Source organism: Apium graveolens, chromosome 1 (assembly GCF_009905375.1).
Source record: "Apium graveolens cultivar Ventura chromosome 1, ASM990537v1, whole genome shotgun sequence".
Classification (NCBI taxonomy): domain Eukaryota; kingdom Viridiplantae; phylum Streptophyta; class Magnoliopsida; order Apiales; family Apiaceae; genus Apium; species Apium graveolens.
Genome location: NC_133647.1, coordinates 183677873 through 183700359, shown reverse-complemented (window position 1 = coordinate 183700359; position 22487 = coordinate 183677873). Strand labels below are relative to the sequence as shown.

The window sequence follows — 22487 nt, the reverse complement described above, 5'->3', positions numbered from 1 at the left end:
CAAAAGTGGTCGGTTGTGCCTATTGTCGGTCGGTTTTAAGGTCTGATTTTAAAAAAAAATTGCAGGTTTTTCTGCAGCCCCTGGATACCAAACCAAATCAATACACAAATCCAATCCAATCACAACCAAACAACCAAACAACCAAAACAAACAACAATGATAATCATTAAACTATACTACTCAAAATCATTCGCAAAAACTAGTAAATTTCATAATTAAACCATAGTAATTAAATCCAACGCAAACATTCACAAACTCCGATAACCGGAGGATTAAACCGTATCATTACATCATTATAGTCTTAATACCATCACAACGTATTATATTACATCCCATAACCATCAAATTACAATAGTCTTAAAACCGATCAATATAAACTAATCCGACAAATCAACATCGGATGATCCACCGCCATCACCGCCGCCATCACCGCCGCCATCATCAAAGTCTCATCATCGGAGGTCTCATCCTCGGACGTGTAATCCTTATCGACTTCCATAGCACGCCGATTGTTTTCCTAGATACAAGTTTAATTAAACTAGTTAAAAAGAAGAAACAAAATTTACATGTGAATGAAAACAATAAATAAACAAGAAGGTCAGAAATTATACATCCGCACCACGAGCTTCCGTCTTTTGGACGATATCTTCAATCAAGGAGCCCACGATATGCATGATCTCTCCACCGATAAGGTTATTCCATTGCAACCTTTGGCTAGGATCGAAGGATGGATCCGAGGCCTCGAGAGCGATACGTGCGAATGTAGCTATTTCTGCATCGGAAAGTTGGCGAGCAAATCGATTTGGATTAGCACGGATCTCTGTAAGCACATTCCTCACGATGGCAAGATATACATTGTCGGGGATGGCTTCACGTTATCTCGGAGCGGATGAGGATGAGCCGGCTTCATTCCGTGTGGAATCTCGGTATCGGGTAGCAAGTGTAGGCAAGAGATCGGTGGCCCGAGCATTGGGGAACCCCACCACATAATTCTTTTTCGGCTTTGTACCTTGGGCGACCTCCAACGCTTCCATCCACCAATCCCACGGCTCATCCCGATCACCCGTTTTTGTAACCTCCACGGGCATGCGCTCGAGAATGGCGACATATCGTTCCTACAAGTTCATTTAAAATAATTAACGATGCATTTAAAATCAAATAAAAATACATATAAAATCACATATAAAAATGCATTTAAAATCACATAAATACATATAAAATCACATATTAAGGATGCATTTAAAATCACATAAAAATACATATAAAATCACATATAAAAATGCATTTAAAATAACATAAATACATATAAAATCACATATTAACCCTCATTTAAAATCACATAAAAATGCATATTAAATCACATAAAAATGTATTTAAAATCACATTAAAATACATATAAAATCACATATTAAATATGCATATAAAATTACATTAAAATGCATTTAAAATCACATTAAAATACATATAAATCACATATTAAAGGTGCATTTAAAATCACATAAAAATGCATATAAAATCACATAAAAATGCATTTAAAATCACAATAAATACATATAAAATCACATATTAAAGATGCATTTAAAATCACATAAAAATGCATATAAAATCACATGAAAATACATATAAATTCACTTATTAAATATGCATTTAAAATCACATAAAAATGCATATAAAAAACATAAAAATGCATTTAAAATCACATGAAAATACATATAAATTCACTTATTAAAGATGCATTTAAAATCACATAAAATGGTCATAAAAGTACATAAAAATTACCGCAATACGCATGGCGGCAGGTGTAGTGTAGACGGGATTTTCCGGATCGAATCCAACTTTCCTATGACATTTATCCCACACCTCGAGTCTCGTCGGCTTTTTCTTGTTCTTGTTCGTCATTACCTTTCAAAATATTAAATAACTTATATTAGCACGTCCTCATAATTAGTTGATTATATTAAATATGGTGAACGTGTATGTATGTGTGTGTGATAAAATATAATAATATTACCTCCCGAACTTTATTGAATGACCTTGCACCGGCACTATGCAATCTTTCAACTTGTTGTCGGTTGGTGGATCCAACCGATGACCGGTGCAAGTGTCCTTCATTGTTCTCCCAATACTCCAAAAGGTCCTTCCAAAAAGGAACGGACCAATAAGGCGGCTTCAAAGACAACTTGCTCATGCCCTCCTCCCTTGCTTTTCGCTCCACCCTCTTCTTAAGCTCGTTCAAAGTCCTTTTTATCGTCACTTTAATGTGATCTTCCACAATTTTTCGGGCCTTTGAACGGCTTTGCCCCTTAAGATTCCTATAATATTTCTAAAATTACAAATAAAACGAGGATAAATGCATCATAAAATCATGAAATAAATGACAATTACAAAAAAAAAATAACTTACTTGAAACTCCTCGACTCTTGCATTCAACCAACCCGGGTGACGTTCTTCGATATCAGTATAAGTGTAACGCCCAAGAGGCCACTTCTCCCGAATCATAGCCAAAAGCGTTTTCTTAGCTGTATCATCTTCAATACTATATTTAAACAAAAGAAAACAATAAACATTAACAATTCACATAACAATATTGAACAACACCAAAAATATAAACATATAGGAATAATGCAATTTAAAAACTTTTTAACTTACTGTCCATCAGAGATATCAATGCGATATGGCTTCAATGTCGGTTTCTCTCCATATATGCCACTCGAATGTGATCGAGGTCGCCTTCCTCGCCATTCTCGCTCCTCCGCATTTGTCATGTGCCGAGTCGGATCATTCGGGTCCGAATCCGAATCCGTCGGCTCATCCTGCAAATGCAAATTCCCTCCTTTTCCCTTTGCACCCTTGCCCTTGCCTTTCTTACTCGCGACTTTGGCCTTTCCCTTGGCCTTTGCCTTCCCCTTGTCTTTTTATGGCTCCTTGTCTTTCCCCTTCCCTTTTTTCGTCATTGTCAACACCACAAGACTTATCATAACCAATGTCAACATCCAAGCAAAAAGATCCTAAAATAAATAATAAAAATATATTAGCCAATATGAAAACAAACAAATCGATGAAACGATTGCATTAATAAATCACATTACATAAAAAAACATTTAAAATCACATAAAATGCATATAAAATGCATATAAACGTATCCATTTCACAAATTAACGATAAAAATAAACACAACTAATTAGAGCATTATTTAATTACGCAAATTATACAATTAAATCAACTTAACCTATATATACAATAAATTAAAGTTCCAAACTCACATATAAAGTGCAATATTTATCCATTTTCGAGTACGGATCATGTTTACAAGAGCAAACCCCTACAAATTAACCCTAAAAATACATTTATACTTCTAACTAAACGTAAACAAACCGACAAAACCCTAAAATTTATACTTATACATATATTCAACAAATTGACAAAAGCGACGAATCTTTTACAAGCAAAATTTTACATGAAAACTGAAAAATCATATGAACTTCAATTTAATTGAGAATTATCCATTTCGAGTACTTTTATGTGTTAAAAATTAACCCTAAAAATACATTTATACTTCTAAAAAGAGTAAACAAACCAACGAAACACCCAAAAATTATGACTTTAACCTATATTAAACAAATTGACATAACCGACGAATGTTTAACATGCAAAACTTTACATAAAAACTGAAAAATCAATGAAGTTTGATTTGAAGTGAAACACATCAATTTATGTGAGAATAATACTTTAACAAACACAAAAAACATATAATTAACTTTGAATCATATATATAAACACAAAAAATACATACACATACACACATATATGCAATCGAGTAAAAAAAGTGCTTAATCGTAAGAAAATCTTACATCGAGAGTGAAACCGGAGGCAATGAGAGATGATTTGGGGCTCCTTCGTGAATTAAACACCATTGAATCGAAGTTTTTTAGTGAATTAAGTCGGTTTTGAGTGTAAGAGAGAGATAGAGAGAAAATAGAGAGATAGAGAAGGAAATAGAGAAAAGAAAACTGAACCATTCTTTTTATTTATAACAGACTTAAAACCGACCGCCTGGGACTTAAAACCGACCACCAGGTCGGTCAGTTTTAACCTTGAACCCTGTGCAGCATGCAAAACGGTGTCGTTTTGCTCTAGGCGGGGTTTTTTTAATTTTTCACAAAAAAAACCCGCATTTTTTTAGATGGTCAGTTATGACCCAAAGTGGTCGGTTTATAGTATTTAATTTTTATTTTTTTTTTAATTTTAGGGTTTAGGGTTTAGGGTTTAGGGGTTACAAACCCCTAAATTTAAAAAAATCTTATAAAAATATGATTATTATTATTTAAATAGCTTAATTTTTGGTACATTTGCTCATTTTTACCGCGTCGGTTCATCCGTACGGTTCGATCATGTGTATTTTATAATTTATATTTTTTTTATTATTTCACTTTTTTAATCAAATTTGCTATTTTTCTTATAAAAACGTATCTGTGATCGTTCAAATGTGCTGATTTTTTGTGCATTAATATATTTTTACATGAAGTTAACATCCGTACGGTTCGATCGTTAAAAATAAATTTTAAAATTATACTTATAGTATCAAATGGTATGTTCAACTTATTATGTCTACAGAATGCCGACTTTTTATCTGAAATAATTATATTCCATATGATTTTGAATACTATATTTAAAATAGCCTAATTTTTGGTACATTTGTTCGTTTTCACCGCGTTAGTCCATCCATACGATTCGATCATGTGTATTTTATATTTTATATTTTTTTTAATTTTTAATTAAATTTGCTAATTTACTTATAAAAACGTAATGGTACTCGTTAAAATGTGCTATTTTTTTGTGCATAAGCATATTTTGACATGAATTTAATATCCGTACGGTTGGATCGTTAAATATACCTTTTAAAATTATACTTTTCAGATCAAATTCAATTTTTTTAATTTTTAATTAAATTTGTTAATTTACTTTTATAAAAACGTAATGGTACTCATTCAAAAGTGCTAATTTTTTGTGCATAAGCATATTTTGACATGAAATTAACATCCGTACGGTTCGATCGTTGAAAATAAGTATTAAAAATGTACTTTGACCAAGACGGTCGGTGTTATCAAGAAGGTGGTCGGTTTTAGTCAAGGAGACGGTCGGTTTTCTGGGAAATATTACGGTCAAATATTATGATTTTTTTGGCCCTAACCGGACGTAAACGCATAAAAACTTAGCATTAAAACCAAAAATTCACAAATCCATTAAAAATTTACTATAACTTATAAATAAAGTATCCTAATCATTACAAAATTTACTAAAAATCATCTTTAAAATACAAATGACATTATTCAAAATCGTCAAAACCATCATCATCTTCGTCATCATCATCATCCTCATTGTCACCTTCACTTATTTCTTCTTCTCCTTCATTTTCATCTTCGTCATCCTTCAAATCATCTTCTTCGTCTTCTTCTTCACGCCGAATGAACGGTATTTGTCCATATTGTGCAAAATCTACAAAGAGTGAAAACGAGGTCGATGCATTAGATCTATCTTCCTGAAAAGCGTCCTCTATATCATTTTGCGCAACGATAGATTCATCAATTGGGCGACTTTTAGATTTGACCACCGTATATATTTTTGCTTTTGGATCCAATACACTAGGAACATAATATACTTGTGAGGCTTGACTAGCTAAAATAAAAATCTCATTTGACTTCAATCTTGAAGTCATATCGATTGTAACCACACGATTCTTATCAATCCTCACACCATTACCAACACTATCAAACCATATACATTTGAACAAATATACATGATTGCATCCTTGATAAATAAGTCTAATAATTTCTTGTAGTTGACCATAATAATCAAGATTATTTCCGTGCAAATTTCCTTTAACAACAATACCAGAACCGGATGCAAATTTTGTTGAAAATTTATATCCATTAACTTGACAAGTCTCAAAAGTCATAACTTTTAATACCGGCCCTTCAAGTAAGTCCCTAAAATGAGGTCCTTCCACCTCATCTTTATCAACCTAAAAATAATTCAAATCGATGAGACGTTGTAATTATAAGAATTTTAAAAAAAATCATGCAAATTAAAAATAGATAAATACCTTTTGTTTAAACCAAGTTTTAAATCGACTATTGACAATACGATCTAAATCTTGAGGTGTTGTTTTCGGGCGCTGTCTCATAACACGATCTTGGTACTTCCTCAAATATAAAGTAAGATCATGCATGTGTCATTTACAAAAATTATTACGCATATTTTTTAAAGTAAGATTTGGTACCTTAGATAAGGTTGAACTTCAGGAGAGTTTAAAAGAACATATTCTTCCGCTAACTCTCGTTCATCATCACTTATGTATCGAGTTCCTTCCTTTCCAAGAGATTGAATTGAATATTTGAACACTTCTAAATTCTCGGAATTTTGCACATCAAACAAAACCTCGTTACGACGTACCTTATTATGGATCGTGTCAGAGGCAAAATAAAAGGAATAAATATTAAGAATCTCCTCCTCCATATATCGTTCGGCAATTGACCCCTCAACCCTTGCTTTATTACCGACTTTTTGTTTTAATTTTCCAAACAAACGATCAATCGGATACATCCAATGCCAATAAGCAGGTCCAACAAGTCTAATTTCTTCGGCTAAATGTACAACCAAGTGTTCCATCGAATCAAACCAACTTTGAGGAAAAATCGTTTCCAACAAACACAACGCTTTGATAACCGATTTTTCCATTATTTCCAAGTCGGTTTTTATAACCACGGATGAACATAAATCTTGAAAAAAGTTAGAAATTATCGTGATTGCATCGACAATAGGCGCCGGTAGAAGTTCACAAATTGCGAGAGGCAATAATTTTTGAAGAAAAATGTGACAATCGTGCGATTTGAATCCATAAAATATACACTCCTCAACATTGCAACAACGTGATATATTTGAGGAATAACCATCCGGAAGTTTTAGTGAACTAATCCATTCACACAAAATTTTACGTTGTTTTCTAGTAAGGGAATAAGGTGTTTTAGGTGACTTTCCTTTCTCATCGATCCACAAATGTGGTAACACCCCAAAATGCTTGCAATCCGCTCTTGCTTTTTTATGATCTTTTGACTTTGCCGCATTGACAATAGTAAAAAAAATGTTTTCAAAAATATTTTTTTCCGTATGCATGATGTCAATTGAATATTGTAAACTACGTGATGACCAATAAGGGAGTTCGTAAAAGATTGGGACATGAGTCCAATGATGCTCTTCCCCGTATCCGACACTCCTTGCCTTCGAATTAGTCTTTCCGGGTGGTGGAAAAACTAAACCATCAAGCAATTCCTTAACACCCTCACCGGACAAACGACCACGAAATAATCTTCTTTCTTCGTTATCAAACAAATTACTTTTTTGACAGAGTGGATCATTTGATTCAAGGAATATTCGGTTTGTGCCATAAAAACTACATTTTCCACAATATTTTAATTGAAACCCTTGCACGCTTCCAAGACACACTTGACATCCCATCTTTCCTTTGCCCGACCACCCACTTATCATACTCATAGCGGGATAGTCACTAATTGTCCACATAATAGCCGCTCTCATTGTAAAATTTTGTTTCAAAGATTGGTCGTATGTCTTCACCCCGATATTCCACAATATCTTCAATTCATCGATGAGAGGCCTTAGACAAACGTTAATATCTTTTCCAATACTATTTGGACCCGGAACTATATCGGTCATGAACATATTAGGCTTTTTCATACACATCGATGGTGGAAGATTGTAGACAACTATCACCACGGGCCACACACTATATGTTTTTTTCCCGGTAGGGCCAAAAGGGTTGAAACCATCGGTCGCAAGACCGGGCCTTATGTTACGAATCTCTTGAGCAAATGAAGGATACCGACGGTCAAAATTTTTCCACTCTTCTCCATCCGCGGGATGACTTATTTCTCCATCTTTCACATCTCTTTTTTTGTACCATCTCATGTGATCGGATGTATGTCCCGACATATATAAGCGTTGTAATCGAGGGATCAAAGGAAAGTGTCTTAAGATTTTTTTTGCTATTTTTTTACCATCTTTCCTAGAAACATCCTGATAACGATCTTCACCACATATATCACACACAACTTTATCCTTGTCATCTCCATAAAATAACATACAATCATTCTCACATAAATCAATTTTTTCATATTCAACCCTCAAATCCTTCATAATTTTTTTCATTGCATAATAACTTTCGGGTAATGTATGTTTTTTTGGTAACACATCCGTAAGAAGTTTAAGCAAACTATCAAAAGCTTTATTACTACAATGCGAGTTATTTTTGAATTCCAATAATTTGGTGGTAAAACTTAATCTTGTGTACTTTATATTGCCGGGATAAATAGGTGCTCCATTTTCAACAATAACCTCGTACAATTTTTTAGCACTATCATTTGGAGCTTCTTCTACATTCATAGTTTCTGTATCCGTAGTTTCATAAAATTGATAATTTTCACCGGCTAAATCATGTAACATCGCATTCAAATCTACCGGTTCTTCTACTCTCGAAGGTTCCCGAACACAATAACAGTGATGTGATGTTCGACTACGTTTTCTTCCTATTTTTTCACCGTGCGACGTCCACACGGTATAACCCTCAAGCATCCCTTTAGCGAGCAAATGAAATCTAACATCATCAATCTTTAACCAATTCAAATTTTTACAACGTTTATACGGACACTTCATTGTACCATCTTTCATTCCATTTTCGCTAGCAAATTTTAAAAAAATTTCTACACCAATTCTATATTCCGGGGTCAATGAAATTTTATCGCTTTGCAATTGATTACCAATCCAACTTCGATCAATGGCTTCCATCTACAATAATATTTTTTAAAATTAAAAAAATATATATTTAATAAATAATTTATCATTAATCTCATACAACAAATTATCTACAATAAACATTAATAAATAAAATAAACATATTTCATAAAACACACAAACACAAACACTATAATTACAATAAATGAAACTAACTTACAAATTATCTACTACCAAACTTCAATTCTCACAACAAACATTATATAAAAAAATAAAAACATTAAATACATACAACAACATTTAATACATATACCACCAACATAAACACACACACACACATTATTACAAAATATGGAAATAACTTACAATTTTCTGAAACTCCTCCACTTCAATCCTCTGTTTTTTTTAATTTTTTGGCCAAAATCAAGAAATGAGGGATATAACAAAAAATTAAAAAAAATAGGTTAAAACCGACCGTCAGCGGTCGACACCGTTTTCTCTATAACGGGTACGTTTTTTGTGCTTTAAATTAATTTTTTATTATTCTATATAACCGACCACTTGTAGTCGGTCGGTTTTAAAAGTGACACATCAGCAAAACGGTGTCGTTTTTTCTATAAAACCGACCACCAGCTGATGGTCGGTTTTATGTGTGTCACGTCATCGATACGGTGTCGTTTAGTTGGCATATAACCGACCACTGACGTCGGTCGGTTTTAAGGTGACCAAATCGACGTCGGTCGGTTATGTCCGGTCGGTTTTACCCTGTTTTCTTGTAGTGTAACTAATTCTCATTTTCTCATAATTTTGGTTCTTGGTTCGGTTATTAACATCCTAAAACCGTAAGAACCGAATCGAATATACTATAAATATATATAATTATATATTAATATCACGTATTTTATTATTTATCATATATAGTATTATAATAATTTCAAGACAAAAATGATGTTATATTATATTATTCATTTTTCTTAATGTACATAATGTTGTAATTTTTATTACTAATGTATATTTATATTAAATTTGAGAAAGTAATCCAATGCAAAATGTTTTACTCCTAATAAAAATCCTTTTTCTTTAAAATAACTTACCGTTAATATATAATCAAAATTAGTCAAACTTAAAAAATTAGAATAAAAATAATATACAAAATAAATAAATTTTAAATAAAATAATAATTCAGTTATTTCGGTTCGAAACCGAACCTAACCGAAATTTACGGAGCTTCCGATTCGGTTCTTTCATAAAACGGGTCCGGTTCGGTTCTTGAATTTTTTTTATTTCAATTATCGGTTCTTACAGTTCCAGTTTAGTTCTGACCTTTTACTCACTCATAATTACAATAGCCTTCGATTCACAAATTTAATAAGGGTGTTTTACTAATATATCCCGTTTTGAAAACTGATTTACGAAAATGTCCCATTCATAATTGTATTTACAAATATATCCTATATTTAAAATTAACCATGATTAAATTTGTTATTTCATATTTGTAAATGACTTACAAACCCTTATTACTAACAAATGATAGAACTTTTTTTCTTCTATAATTTACCTAATAATGGCATGATTATATATAAGGAGCTGGTACAATATAAACAAGGAATTTTAAGTGATGGTTGATACAAAGTAATACATAAATTAATTATTTAAAAATCAATAATGATGTCCAGGTTGTTAGATTGAAAATTAAAAAAAAAACTTAAGTTTAAAAATGAACAAAAATAGAAATTATTTGAAGAATTTTTTTAAAGACCAAAAATAGAAATTGTTTACATACCCAGGATATAGGAAGTAACAAAAATTTAAGATAGTAGATTATCTAGCCCCAACTATAATACTCACAAGGGTATTATAGTCATATAAAGTATAAAAATATTTATTTTTATAATTTAATATTAGTTTTTAAGTTAATAATGAGTTAAAGATTAACTATACGACATATTTATAATTACTGAATAAAATATGACATGTCTGTAAAGTACCTTATTAATTTGGGATATAATGGATAATTTCCCATTTAATAAATATAAAGTGAACTAATGTTCAACATTCTTAATATTTATACAAAAGGTTAAAAAAAATCTTTGATAATTGAGTAGTTAAGGTTCCCCTGAGATTTTCTACATCATATTTGTCAAAAAAATGTTATTACTTCAAAAAAAATGTGGTTATTACGTTTCGAAAAATGTTAAGGATATCAAATTATTTCAACCCTTACATTTTTCATTACACTACAAGAAAAACGGCTTTTTCCTACCAGCATTTTGGTAGGAAATGGTCTATTTCTGGTAGGAAATGGGGGCAATTCCTACCAAAAGGCTTGGTGGGAGTTGCTCCAGTCAGAATTGCTTTGTGGTAGGAATTGATGTTTGTATTTCAATTGACCCCACTTGCCAAGTGTCAGTCCATGCGGCGTGCCACATAGTACGCCACATCACCTGCCACGTCACCTGCCACGTCACTCAAATATGGACCCCAGTTGATGATTTGGATTGTGGGGCCCAGATACGTGGCATGCCACGTGGCATGTCCCTTTGACAAAGTCAAGCCCTTTTCCTACCAGAATTGGTAGGTTTTGTGTCACTTTTCCTACCAACGTTGGTAGGCTTTGATTGATCAACATTTCCTACCAACCTTTTCCTATTATATATCTTAGTTTATACAAGAACCAAAACCTACCATTCTGGGTTTGTAATGGGCATTCTAGTAGGTTATATTTGGTAGGATTTTATTGTTTATTTGTCAAAAAATTATTTGTTTCTGGTCATTACCATAAACTAAAGCCAAACACAAACCAAAACACAAGTAACCAACATACAAATACATAATCAACAAGCACAAAATAGAATTCAGTACATGATTAATTCATAATTCGAACAATTGTATCATTTCCGGACATAGTTACCGGACACTAAGGATTGACCAACCATCCATAATTAAAACAAAAGCTAAGTTTCCGGCAACTATATCCCTACTTTAGAAATTCACCATTATCCTAATAATGCTTACAAGAGCATAATACTGAAAACAATCCAAGTCTAACCAAAAGCATTTTAACCAAAATCATTTAAGTCTAACAATTTTAACGACAAACTTCATAAAACAAAGAGTTTTAGGGGAGCAGATTTAGTCATCCTCACGATTGGAGCCTTCAAAATTTCCTTCTTCATCTTCGCCTTCAGATGCGCCTTCTTCCCCATTAGCATTCTGACCTTCCCCATCAGCAGCCTCAACATCGCTTTCATCGTCAGAGATGTCTGTTACATCAGTCTCCTCATCAGAACTATAAAGAACCTGCAATACATAACCGATTCGCGATAAATCATCGACGCTGAATAAATGGCAGATTGGTACAAAAATTGCAAAAGAAAATTACCTCTTTTTCCTTCTCCTGATACCTCTTGAACATATCTTCCACAAGCTCTTTCACGAGATGCAGCACTTCATTTGAAACAAACTGAGTGAATTCAGTTCGGTTTCCAGGATCGCTAAGATCAGGGGCAGCTCGAGCAAGATTCTCAACCTCTTCTTCATTAAGTTGTCGCTGATAGGTAGAAGGATTGGTTTTCAGGATCTCAAGAACTCCACCTACCACAGTTGCGAATAACTTGGCAGGGACACCTCTATTACGAGCAGCACCCACAACAGAAGTTTCAGCCCTGTTCTCCGCTTCTTCATCATACTGGACTGACAAATCTTTGATCAGTTGACGGGCGGAAGTTCTCGGAAAACCAACAAGCCTGTTATTCTTAGGCTTTTCACCAGCAGGTACTGTGGCCATCAACCACCACTGAAATGGCTCCACGGCATTCTCAGCTGTAGGATCAAAGTTATTTTCTTCAAGTATCTTTGCATAGCTCAGCTGTAAAAGATTTGGAAATAAAGTGTTACAGCTTCCGACCTAAAATACAACATCTCAATTTTTTGCTATATAATTCAAGAGACTTCGTTCAGATCAGATAAATAAAACAAACTCAGATAAAAATAAGATGTTGATAAATTTCACTATGAAACAAGCCTAAATTTGCATTAAGACATATTAAGACACATTTGCAAAATTCAGCATTATGAACTGTATAGAGCAAATCAAATAAAGTTCTGGAGTTCACAAGATTTGGCTAATAAACATTAAGACACATTTGCAAAATCCAGCATTATGAAACAAGCCTAAATTTCACTATCAAAATCATCTTGAGATATATGGTAGAATCATCTATCCGGCTAATAAAAAAATCCAAAAAAGAAATACCAGTAAATACGTGGGACATTAATTGCTTATATAAACTGTATAGAGCAAAGTCTAATAATGTTCTGGAGTTCACAAGATTTGGCTACACAGTGAGAACATTGATTAATTTCTGGAGTTCACAAGATTTGGCTACACAGTGAGTTTATGCAAAATCCAGCATTATGAATTCCAATATGCATAGAAAACCTGACTTGTATTTCAACATATAAATGCATAATCAAACTCGTTAAAAACTCAGATATATTGTCATTTACTTCTAATAAGTTATATAAAACAAATTATCCAATTTTAATTTCATACCGCAATTTCCTTTGCAGCCTCAGTTGTGTAAATTGGCATGCCATCAGCATCCGTTTCCTTGCGAGTGTGTGTTTTATCCCACACTTCAAGGCGAGTTGGCACAACGCCATTCTTTTTCTCAGTTAAAATCTAACATATAGATGCATAAAGATAATTAATATTAATAAACAAGATTCTAAATCCAAGTTCTATTTTACTAGATTATGAAGTGAATGTTACCTTCTCCACTTGCTGAAAAGATCTTGCACCAGCGCTGTGCAAGGTAGTCACCTTTTGACGATTTGCTTTTCCCTTATCTGATCGTAGCTTGTGTTCATCCGACTCCAAGAAATGAACCATCCCTTCCCATACCGGATCACTGAAGTAGGAAGGTTTAACTTCCAGTAGTGGCTTTTTTAACTTCTCGGAATTTGCATAAGCTCGCTCCTTTTCTTCATGCAATGTTCGCTTAATCAATGCCTTGAGATGCCCAGCTATAGTCCTATAAGCCTCCTTACGACTTTGACCCTTCTCATGTCTGAAATATTTCTGCAATTTATATAAACATAAGTTGTTCAATAGTGCAGAAATTACATGCAAATGATTATAGTAAACAAATTAAATGTTTAAATAAGTATGTAATGCCACCTTTTAACATAACCTTTTCCTCTTAAAACATTTAAATTAGCAATTACCTATAGTTTGATAATAAAATAAACATCAAAAAGTTGAGAAACCAATTTTTTCCTAAAATAATACTCTTATTTCTGTAATACTAATACTGAAACGGAGGAGCGTTTGCCTCTTCATTCTGATTTAATTGCCAAATCTTGGAGCAAACACAAACACAAACACAGTAGCAAACAACTAAACTATCAATTAAAAGTACATGTGTATTTGAAAGTAAATCAAATTCAAGACGATGGATACTTACATAGAGTTCAGTAATAACTTTCTCAACCCATTAAGGATACATATCATTGATATCAGTCCACGTGTAAGCTCCCACTGGCCAGAACCCGCGAACAATGCCCAGAATTGTCTTCTTTGCTTCATCATGCATTATGCTACAAAAATAATAATCGTTACTAATTGGACATATATTAAAGTTAGGTAAAGTAGTAAAGAATAAAATGCAAAAGTCTATAAATTTAGACTTACACTCCATTTGAAATATCAATACGAGTCGGCTTTGCTGGAGGTGTGGAACCAAATAGTCCACGGGAGTTTGCTCGCTTTCTTGGACCCATCCACTCAACTAATTCTGCCCTTGTCTTCCCGCGGGGATAAGACTGTGATATCGCTAAAGCTTTGGCATTTGCCTTTGATGCTGCCGTCACTTTTCCTTTGCATTTTCCTTTGCGTGAACTCGCATTTTTCTTAGACTTAGCGATCTTTCCATTCTTATTCACTGGAACTTTTTTGCCTTTCTTTACAGATGCCACAGGACTCTTACCCTGGAAAACCTTTGCCATTAACCCTGTAAAAAACAATATCAAAATGCTTAAGTGATCTAGCTAGTTAATTCTCATGGATGATATGCATTAAACACATAACTTAATGCATTATTTTTTTGTTTAAGAACCAATAATATGAGGTTTATGAGTGCTCATGATTAATATTAAACATAATTAATTAAGTTACACAAAAAGATTCAGGTGTTTACTCTTAACTAATTAGCTTTGATTTCATAATTTTCATTGATCTGAGAACTAACTGCGCATTTATCTTGTCAGACTAGACAAAACTCTGCATGAATCAGTGGGATTTTCCTATATTATTAGCAGTCTGGAAGTGTCAATTATATATAGTTTCTTGATTATTGTTTACACAGATGAACTTATAATAAAGTTGAAATGGCTGGAGCCCAACTCTAATCCTACATAAAACCCTACTTCAAGACAACAACGTAGTAGTATATCATTGCATTTACTTAACTTGACCTAATGAAATTTTAAACAATTTCAAATTAATTATAAATATCCAAATGCCAACATATATGACGAGGCTCTTCCTAAGCTTCAACCCTAACGGACTAAGCTTCAACATATATGTCTGTTGGCATAGCAACAGACACACACTACGCACATTTTGTCGACTGACCAAACACACACTATCGACCAAACACACACTATTTTACAACTATATATGACTACTACACAAGTGTATGTGTTATGTGTATGTGAATCCACTGCATATTACAATACTAATTCACTGCAACATCATACGTATACCTAAAACTTAATACGTAAACTTAAATAAACATCAAAAACATCAAAATACATATTTAAGCACATAGTTTAGTAAAAAATGACTGAAAAACCCATAGTCAAAGCATAGTTTCATCAAAAATCAATTTTGATGGACTTAAAATCACATTTAAGCACAACCCATATTTAAAGCATGCATAATAAACACAACCCATAAATATTGCATGCATATTGCCCAAAAGCCCCAATATCTAGCCTAAAATCCCCTGTTTAACACCCGATACTCTTTAAAATTGCAAAAGTTAACACCCCAAACACAATAAACATCTAATCCATGATACTCAATACACAATAATGCATACATATGATCATATACACACATAATCATATAAAATCGAATAAAAAATGAATAATAACAAAAGGGAAAATACATAAACGAATAGCTGAAGAAATTAATAGATGAAGAAAGCTTACAAATCGAAGAGATGATGAAGAGATGACGAAGAGATGAAGAAGAGATGATGAACTGGTAGGGTAAACACAGAGAGAGAGAGAGAGAGTATGGTAAAGAAATGGTGAGAGAGAGTATCGAAAGGAAAGAATAATGTTGGTAGGGTATATGTGTTTAACCCCCAATTAATTTTTTAATATTTTATTGTAAGATCAGAACCTACCAATATTGGTAGGTTTTGATCCCAAAACTGGTGGGTTTTGACCTGCGCGGTAAATTCAATTTTTTTGCCAAAAATTTGGCGGAAACGCCAAAAAAAATGAGGTGGGATTCGAACCCACACCCCACAGAATCATTTACAATATACTAACCATTGTGCCAAAATGTTTTTTCTGAAAAAATTGACACAAACAAGTATATCTTAGTTAAAAAAATTGGATAATTTTTATTTAAAATTGAATATTTTACGAAATTATTAAAATAACAATTTAATTATTATTTTCAGGTGTTGCCTTTTCCTACCAGTTTTTAGGTGTATTTCATACCACACTTGGTAGGAAATACCCTATTAGGAAAAGGACAAACAACTTTTTTGGGCAAAACCTACCAATTTTGGTAGGAATTAAAAGTTTGTTTTATATATCTATTATAAAAATATAATAGCTTAATTTTTAAAAATTCAATATTTCGACAACATGTATAAAATTAATGTATCTAATCATCCGTAAGGTTGGATTATTAAAAAAAATAAATCCAAGTGTGTAATCCTCAACATCCCCGACACTTTGAGTTGAAAACCTAACTCAATCTTCGAACAATCTCGACGTTCCGTTTTCTAAACGATTTTCTTAGTCATAATTGTTTTCTTACCCAATTTTTTTTCCTAGTTTTATTTCACTATAAAATGACATTTCACTTGAGAAGTTTTAATTTATCGAACCATTTTCATATTTAATATTTTCTTTTCGTAATAATTATAATTATCCAAAAAACAAATGAAAACACGGGATGTAAGTGTGATCAACTAACTTTTAGAGTTTCACTATTAAAATGAATAGATGTTTATGTTTATAGAGTTTGATCAACGGAAATGTGACAAACTATGGGCAAACAGTACAAAAAATATATTTTTCTTATATTTTTTTTCTATAGATCTATTATAAATACATAATAGCTTAATTTTTAAAAGTTTTATACTTCGATTACATGTATAAAACTCATATATCTAATCATCCGTAAGGTTGGATTATTAAAAAAAATCCAAATGTCTAACTCATCCCCGACACTTTGAGTTGAAAACCTAACTCAATCTTCGAACAATCTCGACATTCCGTTTTCTAAACGATTTTCTTAGTCATAATTGTTTTCTTACCCAAATTTTTTTCCTAGTTTTATTTCACTATAAAATGACATTTCACTTGAAAAGTTTTAATTTATCGAACCATTTTCATATTTAATATTTTCTTTTCGTAATAGTTTTCTCACATTTCCTACCAATATTGGTGGGAAATAGGTGGTAGCCATTTCCTACTAGTTTTGGTAGAAAATAACTGGTTGGAAATACGCCGTTTTTGGTAGGTTTTAAAACAGAAGGTTGGGAACCGCCATTTCCTACCACATATTTCCTACCAAATGTTATTTCCAACCAGTTATTTCCTACTGGAGGTTATTTCCAACCAGTTATTTCCTACTAGAGGTTATTTCCAACTAGTTATTTCCTACTAGAGGTTATTTACAACCAGTTATTTCCCTCTATCAGCATAATAATGAAGATTAAGAAATATTTTAAATATAGAGAATGTAGAAAATTTACCAATATAAAAAATGTAGAAAACTCACCATTAAAATTCATTACTAGTACAATTAAATTTCAAAATACATATCAATCAATATCTTCAAAACCATCGGTTTCTTCATCTTCTTCTTCTCTAATTCTTCTTTCTAATTCTTCTTTCTTCTTCTTCTTCTTCTTCTTCTTCTCTACTTCTTTCAACTTCTTCGTCTTCTTGTAATTCTTCATCTTCTTCCTCTTCTTCTTCCATATTTTGAGTTCGATCAATTCGAATGGGATCATATTGTGCGAAATCAATAAAAAGGACGATGAAGACGCATTTGATACATTCTCTTGAAAAGCCTCTTCATTTGGTTCATTGGTAGTTTCATTAATAGGGCGATTTTTACAATTCACAACGGTATACAAATTGCTCCGAGGATTCAATACACTGGGAGCATAGTATACTTGAATTGCTTGACTAGCCAAAATAAATATTTCATTCGACTTCAACCTTGATTTCACATCAATAGTCACAACACGATTTTTATCAACCCGAACACCATTTCCAACACTATCAAACCAATGACATCTAAATAAATAAACAAAATTTCCTCCTCCATAGATAAGCTTAATAATTTCTTCTATTTGACCATAGTAATTAACAAGAACATCATTGTGAAAAGTGCCTTTAACAAAAACCCCATCATTAACATGAAACTTATATCCATTAACCAAACAACCTTGAAAAGAGAAAATATCGCATACCGGCCCATCAATCAAATATTTGAAAAGGTCATAGTTTACACCATTTTCAACCTATATACAATAAAAATATGTATTATATTAGAATATTTTTATATCAAATGTACCATATAATATGCGGATTAATGAAAGTACCTTTTCTCTAAACCAAGGCTTAAATTTGGTTTTTTGGAGCGACTCCAATCTTTCATTTGATATATGTGGATCATTCGCACGTATGTGGGCATCAAATTCCCTGAAATACAAAAGTAATTAGTAAATTATATATAACACTATACAAAAGACACATGTAGTAAATTAACATTTAATTACAAAAGACACATGTAGTAAATTACCGAATGTACGGTTGAACTTCCGGCATATTTAGTAGCACATAATATTCTGCAATCATCAAATCACTTTTATTTAAATACCCAACAACGTGCTTCCCAATAGTTTGAAGAGGATATCTAAAAACTTCTAAAACATTTTCTTCTTGTGCTTCAACCACAACTTCATTACGACGTGCGGTATTATGAACCGTGTTTATGGAAGAGCGAAAGTAAAATGAAGAAAAATTGATCATTTCTTCCTCAACATATCTCTCCGCAATTGAACCTTCCACCCGTGCTCTATTGCCGAACTTATCTTTCATATGCTTCAACAATCACTCAAAAGGGTACATCCAACGATAGTAAACCGGTCATCCGAGTCTACATTCTTCAATCAAGTGTACAAGTAAGTGTTCCATAATGTCAAATAAAGCCGGTGGAAAGACGGTTTCGAGCACACACATTGTCCTCACTACACGTTTTTCCAAGACATCCAAATCTTCACGTAGTAAAACGGATGAGCAAATATCAAGGAAAATATTTGAAAGAGCGGTGAGAGCTTCCACAATATAAGATGGTAAAAATTCACGAAAAGTAATTGGCATTAACTTTTGCATGAAAATATGACAATCATGCGATTTAAAACCGGTAATTCTTAAAGTATCCCATTTGATACAACGGGATATATTCGAGACACATCCATCGGGAAGTTTAAGTTTAGAGATCCAATCACACAAAAGCCGGAGTTGAGTTCTAGTAATTGTGTAAGGTGCTTTAGGCATGATCCCCTTTTCATCGATCCACAAATCACGTCGTACATCTAGATATTTGCAATCCGCCCTTGATTTTTTTTATCTTTAGTCTTGATACGATCATTTACAATTGTGTAAAATATATTCTCAAACACATTCTTCTCGGTATGCATAACATCAATACAATGTCGTAGATCATGAGATGCCCAATACGGTAGTTCCCAAAACATTGAAAAGTGGGTCCAATGATGATCTACTCCATAGCCCCTAGGCTTGAATTTACTAAAAGTGTTTCCGGGTGGAGCGAAATCTATTTGCAATAAAGAAGATAGTAATTTCTCACCCTTGGTACGACCATCAAACACTTTAAGTTCTGTTGTAGCATATTTTTGATTTTTCTTTCACATCGGATCATTTTTATCCAAAAATGTTCGATATGTTCCATAGAAACAACATTTTCCGCAATTCTTGAGTTGGAAACCTTGTACATTTCCAACACAAACCGGGCATCCCATCTTCCCTTTTGTTGACCAACCACTAAGCATACCTAAAGCGGGAAAATCACTAATTGTCCACATAAGTGCCGCCTTCATGATGAAATTTGTTTTCAAATGTTGATCATAAGTTTCAACCCCGCTTTGCCACAAAATAAATAATTCGTTCATAAGCGGCCTTAGAAACACATTGAGATTTTTTTTCGGATTATCCGGACCGGGAATTAGTAGTGTCATAAACATGAACGGTCTTTTCATACACATAGAAGGAGGTAGATTATAGACGACCACTACAACCGGCCACAATGTGTATACATTATTTCCGGAATTTCCAAATGGATTGAAACCATCACTCGACAATCCAAGTCGAACATTACGAAACTCCTTAGCAAAAGATGGGTATCGCTTGTCAAAATTTTTCCAATCATCTCCGTCCGAGGGGTGACTTAGCTCTCCCTCTTTTATTTCTCTATTCTTGTGCCAAGTCATATGTTTAGCCGTATACTCCGACATGTATAATCGTTGTAAACGGGGAATTAGCGGAAAATGTCTTAACACCTTCTTTGGTATTTTCCTTCCATTTTTTCCCATGATATCTTTGTAACGATCCTCTTTGCAAATGTCACAAACAACTTTTTTTTCGTCGTTATTATAAAATAACATACAATTATTTGCACATACATCAATTTTTTCATATCCCAACTTCAATTTTTTCACCATTTTCTTCATTGCATAATAAGAAACCGGTAACTTATGATCTCGTGGCAACACTTCCCCAATAATATCAAGTAGTAAATTAAATGATTTCTCACTACAACGAGATACGTCTTTGAAATGTAACAATCTCGTAGTGAAAGAGAGTTTTGTATAATTTTTGTTATCGGGGTAAATAGGAGCTCCCGACTCATTGGCATCGGTGTAAAATTGAGAAGCATCAAAATTTGGAGATTCTTCGGCATCATTCATACTACTACTATTACTACCCCTCATATCATTGAAGCTATAAAAATCTTGCCCGGAACTATCTCGTAACAACCCAAACATATCCACTGGTGGTTCCACAATTGGTGGTGCACGTCGTTTACGATGACATGTCCGTCGAGACTCCGTTGTTGGCTCTTTCTCACCATGTAAAGTCCACACGGTATATGATTCAAAAAATCCGGAAGCATACAAGTGAAACTTTATGGTATCTAAATTTTCCCAATGACCATTCCCACAATTCTTACAAGGACACAACGTCTTATCTTTTGTCAACCCAAACCTTTTTGCCGAATCTAAAAATTCTTCCACACCATTTTTATACTCATCCGTTAACGTAATGCGATCACTTTTAATACGGCGTGACATCCAACCACGGTTTACATTTGACATCTACAATATCAACAAAACTACATTTCAATTTAACTTCACTTTTTGGAATTGTTAACATTTCAAGCATATATAAATTATTAACATACAAATTATAACATCTTTCTGACCATCTACAATATTAACAAACACCATTTCATTTTAACTTCACATTTTTTCTCTTCAATTATAAAGCATATACAAATTATACATTCAAATCATACACAATATCATCCTAACTAACATAGAACAAAAAAAAACTTACAATATTGAAATAAAGAACAATGAGATCAAATTATACCTTTACAATGAAAGTGATTCTTGAAGAAAAAAAAACTTCTCCCTTTTCTCCTTCTTCTTCTTCTTCTTTCTTATCTTTCTCTTCTTCTTTCTAAATTTTCATCTTATCTTCATTCTATTAACACCACCCAAAACAAAACTAAAAAGGTGGTGGGTCCATTTTTAAAATATTATTAATTCCAGGCCTTTTCCTACCAAATATGGTAGGAAATGCTTTTCACGGCCAGATGTCCTTTTCCTACCAATATTGGTAGGAAATGACCTGAATTATTAATATTTTTTTATACTTCAGAAAAATGTTTTATATTCTTAATAATATGTGGCCTGCTGATGTGGCGGTGGGGTTATTTTCACAATAAGATTCTACCAAAACCTACCAATCTTGGTAGGAAACACTTTCCCACCAAACTTGGTAGGAAATGGTTCAGATTTAAGATATTATTTCTTTTTTCATAAAAAATTTTAAACAATAAAATAAGTGAGGGCTGATGACGTGGTTGATGGGACCATTTCGGTATCAAATTTTGGTCAAAACCTACCAATATTGGTAGGTTTTGAATTTCCCACCAATATTGGTAGGTTTTGGTGCTTGCGTGTACACAATCTGGGCCCCACCTAGAGCAATTCCTACCAGTTTACGGGTTGGTAGGAAATGCTCTACCATTTCCTACCAAGTTTTTCTGGTTTGATTTGCTTGGTAGGAAAAGGCCATTTTTCTTGTAATGTTAGTCATGACACATTATC

General features: G+C 33.0%; 2 protein-coding genes across 2 annotated transcripts; both read right to left on the bottom strand.

The window, feature by feature from the left end:
* Nucleotides 1-2865: 2865 nt before the first annotated feature.
* Nucleotides 2866-7983, bottom strand: LOC141713089 (uncharacterized). Its single transcript, XM_074516330.1, has 4 exons — nucleotides 7200-7983; nucleotides 6454-6779; nucleotides 5392-6022; nucleotides 2866-3008 (listed from the first exon to the last, which is right to left on the bottom strand). Exons 1-4 carry the CDS (start codon nucleotides 7981-7983, stop codon nucleotides 2866-2868), a joined length of 1884 nt encoding a protein of 627 aa, XP_074372431.1.
* A 12017-nt stretch (nucleotides 7984-20000) lies between these two features.
* On the bottom strand, nucleotides 20001-21467 carry LOC141713081 (uncharacterized). The gene has a single exon (XM_074516317.1). It carries the CDS (start codon nucleotides 21465-21467, stop codon nucleotides 20001-20003), a length of 1467 nt encoding a protein of 488 aa, XP_074372418.1.
* Between the last annotated feature and the right edge of the window lie 1020 nt (nucleotides 21468-22487).

Excerpts from the sequence above, each read along its gene's own strand:
- LOC141713081 (XM_074516317.1), bottom strand. The coding sequence starts at position 21,467 with ATGTCAAATGTAAACCGTGGTTGGATGTCACGCCGTATTAAAAGTGAT.
- LOC141713089 (XM_074516330.1), bottom strand. The coding sequence starts at position 7,983 with ATGAGATGGTACAAAAAAAGAGATGTGAAAGATGGAGAAATAAGTCAT. Across the intron at positions 6,780-7,199 it reads ACTCCCTTATTGGTCATCAC|ATTTATGTTCATCCGTGGTT; the intron begins GTAGTTTACAAT and ends ACTTTTTTCAAG. Across the intron at positions 6,023-6,453 it reads CTGACACGATCCATAATAAG|GTTGATAAAGATGAGGTGGA; the intron begins GTACGTCGTAAC and ends AATTATTTTTAG.